The following is a 7,070-nucleotide window of genomic DNA, read 5'->3' on the forward strand; positions in this document are numbered from 1 at the left end:
AAGCCGTGACTGTCAGAAAGGAAAAGAGAGAGAAGGAGGGGAGGAGGAGAAAGGGAGAAAAAAAAAAGTTTTTCTGAAACTCTGGAGCTACAGCTTGTCTGATGACACCAAATGACTCAGGACAGACTGCTGTTTTCTTGTGAGGCAAGCGGTCCCTTTAAATCAAGTTTCCTAAAAGGGCACATGCCCAATGTTGCTATAGCAACTGGGTTAGAGGCCAAGAACCAACCAGCACTTCCCTCAAGTCTCCAACTGGGCAAAGGTGAGTCGTGGGCAGAACAGTGTGCCAGGAGCACCCAATGCCCCAGAGTAGACCCAGGGCCTCGTCCTGGAGGGACATTTTAACTAAACACAAAAATTAATTTGGGGGAAAATGCTGAAATCAAAAGAGGGGATACCATTAAGAAAAAATTAGAGGTGGGGGAGGCTTGTCTTTTGAAAGAAAAAAGATCCCCCAAAACGTTGATGGGGAATTTGTCAGGACAAAAGTCCCCTCCCACGTCCAGGGACCCCCAGGAATGGAGGGCGGGGGTGCGTTGCAGTCCTCTGCCTCTAACATAAGATTGTGAATGGCACCAGGAAGTGGGTGGGCGGGGTGACCAACGGGTTTGGCATCGGTAGAAAATGCTACGTGCGTGCGAGCTTTGCAACATCGCACATAGTGTTGATTACTCCTGGGCTGACAAGAGAAGACAAGAGGACATTTCCCTGAAGTGCAATGTTAACAAGATAAATAGGCTTATCGGGCTCTGGCCTAAGATTAGGATCAGGATAACCTTTCAAGATTGGCTAAGAATTAATTAGAAAAACGTTTCAGTACAGTTATCTTCTTTGATGTGGTTTAACTGAAATCCCCATCTTGCTGCTCTCATCAAGTTAATATATTTATTGTCTTGGGAGTGAGAGTCCACAGCTGCAAGTTTGGATAGCCCAATCAGAGATGCCACCTCAAACTTCCAGAGCCACACTTAAAGCCCGAATGACTTGACTAGAACGCCATCCCTGTCTGGTGTCCCAATTGGCAACAGCAGTTAATGCAAAAAACCCAGCAGTCTTTTTTTTTTTTTTTTTTTTTTTTTTTTGGCGGTACGCGGGCCTCTCTCTGTTGTGGCCTCTCCCGTTGCGGAGCACAGGCTCCGGATGCGCAGGCTCAGCGGCCATGGCTCACGGGCCCAGCCGCTCCACGGCATGTGGAATCTTCCCAGACCGGGCCACGAACCCGTGTCCCCTGCATCGGCAGGCGGACTCTCAACCACTGCGCCACCAGGGAAGCCCCCAGCAGTCCTTGAGTATACAAATCATAGTTTGTACCCATGATTCTGTTAATTGTACATAAGGTGGACTTAAGAGTTTGGAATTTGTAGAAATGCCAAGTCACTCTGCATGTCTAGGGATAGTTAGCAAGAATCTTGGGTTCTCCCATAAGGCAGGACTGCCTTGAAATCCTGGCTCTCATACTCGTTAACTGTGTGATCGTGGACAAGTTACTTAACACCTCTGTGCCTCAGTTTTCTCTTCTGCAAAATAGAGATGGTAATAACGGTGGTACCTAAAAGACTGTCAGGACCAAAAGAGAGAACGCGTGCAAAATAGTACATAGAAAGTGCTCAACATATAATAGCTGTCTGGTGTCTCTTTTTGCCCCACTCCCGCTATTCCTATTAAATTATAAAATACCAGAGGAGATGATTAAGACTCAGCTCTAAGAATCATTTCTTCTCTAACACTCGATGAATGGTTCATAAAGTTGACAAATGTTCTGATCAGCCCTGGAAAAAGGAGCAGGGTGTTCTGGGGCCAGGGGTGAGGGTCCTAGAATTTACACAGACGAACATGCCACATGGCATCAGGTAGAAGCAGGCTGAGTGCCAGGAGGAGCCAGCTGGGTCTTCAAGACCCAAGTGACCCTGACCCTCAGCAAAGAGCTACACAGCAATTAGTTATCATCTTTTATTTACTCAAATACATTTACAGGTGAATCCAGCAAGTTAAGTCCCTCTTAAACTCAGTTCACTCCTTGCATTCCATCCATCCTCCAGGTATCTGCTGAGAGCAGGGTTCTCTGCTTAGTTCCATAATGGAGTAGAACTGAGTCACCGTTACGTCCATGTCCAGCCCAGTTGGGACCCTTTTGTCAGTAAGTCAATGAGGCATCCTTCAGATTCCATGACTTCTGTTTGGGAAAGAGGAACACAGGCAGTAGTAACAATAGACTATTGTCCTCAAGTCAGACACCCAGAAAATTGAATTAGAAAAGAAGGACAAGAAAAAAATTGAATTAGAGAAAGAGGGTAGTAGGGAAGATAAAATTGGAGACAGCCAGCCAAATGCATCCCACATCACTGGAAGGAATCAAACACGTGAGAGCCCATGGCCCGGGTGGGTAGGCCCTCAAGTGTTTGTCCATGCTGAATCTGAAGGGTAATGGAATGGAGAGTCATCTTTCATGGATCGCTACTCAGAAGTCTGCTCAATGCTTGAGTCCAAGCAATTAGAGGGCTGGCAGATCACACAGGATTTGAGGATCAAGAGATAGGTTTCCTTGAACTTCTTTATTTTATAAGCATAGACGATAGGGTTCATCATGGAGTTAGCATGGGACAGCAGGATGCCCAAGTAGAGCACAACTTGTGGTACTTCACCATTAAAGTAGATGATACAATTGATGATGGATAAAGGCAGCCAGGACAAAGCAAACAAGAAAAGAACCAGAAACAGAGACTTGGCTGTCTTGAACTCCCGTCCATAAAATGCACCTGTCTCTTTGGAGTTAGAAAAGTTCTGATTGAGTTTGTTCCGGATGACATAGAAGATGTCAAGGTAGATGGCACACATGACAACTAGGGGAATGAAAATCCAAGTGAAGAAGCTGAAGTAGACCATGTAGTCCATCCTCATCACGGAATGGAATTGGCAGGAAAGGAAGGTGAGATTTTTGTGGTACTCTGAGTTCAGTTTCATGTTCCAGCCAAACATGGGAGTCAATCCCACCAGGAATGACACCAGCCAGCAAAGGCCCAGAGCCAACCATATTCGTCTTTGAGTGGTGAACCTCTTGTATCTGTTGGAATGGAAGAGAGTCAGTGAGTTCACAGAGGAATTGCTAATGAGTGGGGGAAGATGGAGCTGGAGGGTGTTGGTATTCTATGGTGATTTCAGCTAAACTCTACTGGATATGAAGACAAGATGAGCAGACAATGATTAGAGAAAAATACAGCAAAGTTCTCTGGGAACTTTTCTAAAGAAGTACAACCTCCAAAGCAACAGGAGTACGTTGCCTAGAGTCAGGGGCTTGCGTACCCCATTCACAGTTCCATTTCCAGCCCAAGAATTCTTCAGTCCCTGGGAGGTAAGAGTTATCGATCAAAGTCTCCTGGGATCGCCTTACCTGGGGAGAAATAATCTGCTCAAAGCATGTTTGCCTGCTGTGCTCTGCACTGGTTTTTTGTTTGTTTGTTTTGTTTTTTGGCTGTTGTGCTGCTGTCCATAAATTAGACTCTGCCTGTCCCACACTTACTCCCTACCTGTGTCTGCCCCTGCTTCTCTATTTGCACTACACTTGGGGTTTGAGTTAGACTCCACTCTCATGGAGTTGCAAACATCATGTTGAGGTGCTTCCAGGACCTTAAAAGACTCATCCAATCAAAAGTCACCATTTCTCCTTAAACCATTCTTCCTGACAACATTCTACATAGGCTATAAGAAGGAAGCAGATTTTAAGTACTGGCTATGTACTCAGTAGACTTTCTCTCAATAAAATCTCATGATAAACTGGAGATATTTTTATGACAATCTCCATTTCATTGATGGTAATGGTGAAAATCATAGTAGTTACAGCTACCATTTACTGAGCACAGACTGTGTGTTGGGCATTTTTCTAAGAGTTTTACGTGTATTAACTCATTTGATCTTATGGGAAAAGTACAATTATCATCCCCATTTTATAGATGAAAAAAATGAAACAGACAAGTTAAGCAACTTGTAGAAGCCAAAAGTGTTGGAGCTAAAATGGAATGGAGGTGAATCTGAGTTCAGAGCATCTTAACACTATGACGAGGAACTGAGACACAGAAAGCTAAATAACTTGCCCAAGATCAGGCCTCAAGATCTGGGATTTGAACCCAGGCTCATTTGTATCAAAAGTTGTCTGTAGCTCCCTCACCATGCTCTTTCCCCAAGAGAAGAGAGGAGCAACAAGATACCAATGTAATTCAGGACACCTGGGGAATTCGATTTCTTCATTTGGCAATCTGTTCTGTTCACATGGTCACCTGAAAAGTTGTTACTACTTTCTGTAATGGAGAACTTTTGTGGTCCCCTTCTCAACATGGAAGAAGAAACAAAATTAAAATAACTTTAAAATAGCCTACATTTGCAAAGAAGAGAAACATCAGTTTATCTCCTTCTTTTCTCTCTGCTTATCTTATCATCTAGTATGTTTCTATCATTTCTAAAAGTCAAGAGCATTTTTCACTAATTAAAGATGCATCGAGTTTTTATCATCTTTAGCCCCCCAGGGTATTGAGCATATACTCCTGTAGTCAGTGGGGAGGGATTAGAGCGTTCCTCTGTTTCTAGTTCCCAAGTCTCTACTCATCGTTGTTAAACCCTTCACACACCAAGTGGTGAAAAGAACCTCTTTCAAGCTCAGAGGCCAATTTGGATTTGTTTCCACTCAAAAAGTCTGAGATCTGGAGGTTGTAGCCCCATTTCCCAGGCACCTCTATCACTGCCCCACACCACCCCTCTCCAAGCAAGTTACCTGACCGTGAGCTTGACCCGCAGGTATCGGTCCACGGCAATGGCTAGCAAGGACATGATGGAGGCGTGGGTGAAGATCAGCAGCAGGCAGGTCATGAGAAGGCAGCTATGAAAGTGGATTGTGACACCCAGGCTGATGACAATGGCCAAAGGCATGACCAGCACCCCGACAGCAATGTCAGCCAGGGCTAGGGAGACAATGAAATAGGAGGTGGTGTTCTGCAGGCTGGGGTTCAGTTTGACCACCCAGATGACCAGCACATTGCCCACTATGGCACAGAGCCCAATGAGAATCTCCACAGTGATGTAGGTAGCGTTGGCCAAGGACACGGCAGTGCTGTTGACAGGCATCTCGCTTTCCAGGTGGAGCCTCCCAGGTGACATTTGTGCCAACAAGATCCGTGTGGACCAGTCAGCCTAGCTCTTGCCAGGCATCTCACCAGAGGTCCAGGTGCAGCAGCCACAGTCCAGAGCTCACAACACGCCCATTCCTTCTCTTCTCTGTTGGAAACCCCTCTCCCCCTCTCCTTAGAGACAGTCCATCACAGGGCCATCACTTTCAGCCCCAATGCAGGCCGTACACCCCTGGCCTCCCAGAAGCCTGGAGGACAGTTCTATGTGGGCTGAAAGTGAAAATGCTGCTTCTGTTAGTTCCCCTGCCCCTGGAGGGCTACTTAAGCCCCATCAAGACAAGCAATGCTCTTCAGTGGTGTTTCAGGAAGTGAGATGGGCCAAGAGGAAGCACAGAGCCAGGAACACTCAGCAAGAAGATGGAAAGAATGAGAGCTGGGTGGGGGCGTGTTGGTAGCATGGAGAAGACTCAGCATTCATTTACTCAAGGACTAGATAAGAATGTCACTCTGGGTGGGAGAGGAGCTGGGAGCACTGACTACGTGACATTCTGGCTTTCTGATAGCTTATCAGAAAGATCGCACAGTAAGGAGGCAAGCAGAACCCACAGAAGAGAAAGAAATAGCCTTTGGTGGCAGGCTCCTAAACTTAGCCAGAATGTACTCTTTCTAAAGAGTACACTCCATAGACTGACTGTGTCCCCCTAAAACTCATAGGTTGAATTCTGACCCTCAAGTCAAAGTAGTTGGAGGTGGTGGCTTTGGGAGGTTATTAGGTCATGAGGGTGGAGCCCTCATGAATGGGATTAGTGTCCTTATAAGAGGGACCCCACAGAGCTCCCTTGCCCCTTCCACCATCTATGTACCAGGAAGTTGGCTCTCACCAGACACAGGTTCTACTGATGCCTTGATCTTGGACTTCCCAGCCTCCAGAAATGTGGGAAATAAATCTCTCTTGTTTCTAAGTCATTTAGTCTTTGGTATTCAGTTATATCAGCCCAAAGGTACTAAGACAGCGCATAACAGTAAGGACTGAGAATTCAGCCACATGAGTTGACTCTGCTGGGGCATAGCTGGAACACAGCCTTTGTATCAAAGATCTTTTGCCAAAGAGACAAACTAAGATTCCCTGTTCAGAAGAGCAAAACTTCAGCACCTCCCGTAAGCATCACATCTGCTGACCCTCATCTTCCCTTCTCAGCCCACACACCCACCATGCCCTCACACTAGCAACCAGCCTGTGTCAGATCTATTTGAGGGACAACAGGATGACCAGCCATGCAGAAAGGAGGGAAAGGGCAACATGTACACATGATCACACAGCACACCTCCTGCCCTCCGGCCCCAAGCCCCACCCCCGCCCTGCAGGAACAGCCATCTACCTGAAAATCAGACCCACTCCCTGAAGTCACTCACCTGGGAACTCCTGGGAATCAGACACTTGAATGCAATTTTTATTTGGAGTTCCCCTGGTTCAGGGGTTTCTCAGTGCCGCCCAAAAGGGTTATTTAGAGAGACAGCAAAAGGAACAGTTGGACCTAAGCCCACACTGTGGATTGAAGGGTTGATAATACTTACCTCTAAGCACCAATCTACGTAGAGCCAAAAAATAAAATTTGACGATCACAGGAGTGCTGTTCTGGTGTTTACTAACAAACACCTCTCACTGGGGCACTGGCGAGATGCCTCAGCATGGGGCCTGCCAGGGTCTTCTTTAGTTGTTCTGCTTCGGCATCATCCGTCGACACCCCTACCCCCCCACTGCCCACCCCCACCGCATCCCAAGTCTGTCTGGTGTGCCTTGCTAATCCCTGCTAGACTTGCTCAGGGAAATGAGCCAACTCCCCGGACATTAAGTGACAGTCCTCTCCAACTGCATTTCTGTCGCTCCAGCATTTCCCAATGTTAGCCGTGCCCACATCCCTGCACTTTGGGAACATGAAAGGTGTCACGAGCCTC

The 7,070-nt window shown here is 46.7% G+C and overlaps 1 protein-coding gene across 1 annotated transcript; it reads right to left on the reverse strand.

The window, feature by feature from the left end:
- Positions 1-2,248: 2,248 nt before the first annotated feature.
- ADORA3 (adenosine A3 receptor) lies at positions 2,249-5,400 on the reverse strand. Its single transcript, XM_079930702.1, has 2 exons — positions 4,763-5,400; positions 2,249-3,061 (listed from the first exon to the last, which is right to left on the reverse strand). Exons 1-2 carry the CDS (start codon positions 5,143-5,145, stop codon positions 2,455-2,457), a joined length of 990 nt encoding a protein of 329 aa, XP_079786828.1. The 5' UTR covers positions 5,146-5,400; the 3' UTR covers positions 2,249-2,454.
- Between the last annotated feature and the right edge of the window lie 1,670 nt (positions 5,401-7,070).

The sequence above is a fragment of the Stenella coeruleoalba genome (assembly GCF_951394435.1).
Source record: "Stenella coeruleoalba genome assembly, chromosome: 1".
In the NCBI taxonomy this organism is placed as follows: Eukaryota; Metazoa; Chordata; class Mammalia; order Artiodactyla; family Delphinidae; genus Stenella; species Stenella coeruleoalba.

What these genes read in the sequence shown, in the direction of transcription:
- ADORA3 (XM_079930702.1), bottom strand. Translation starts at nt 5,145, where the DNA reads ATGTCACCTGGGAGGCTCCACCTGGAAAGCGAGATGCCTGTCAACAGC. An exon ending in CGGGTCAAGCTCACGGTCAG is followed by an intron (nt 3,062 to 4,762) that starts GTAACTTGCTTG and finishes CCATTCCAACAG; the next exon opens with ATACAAGAGGTTCACCACTC.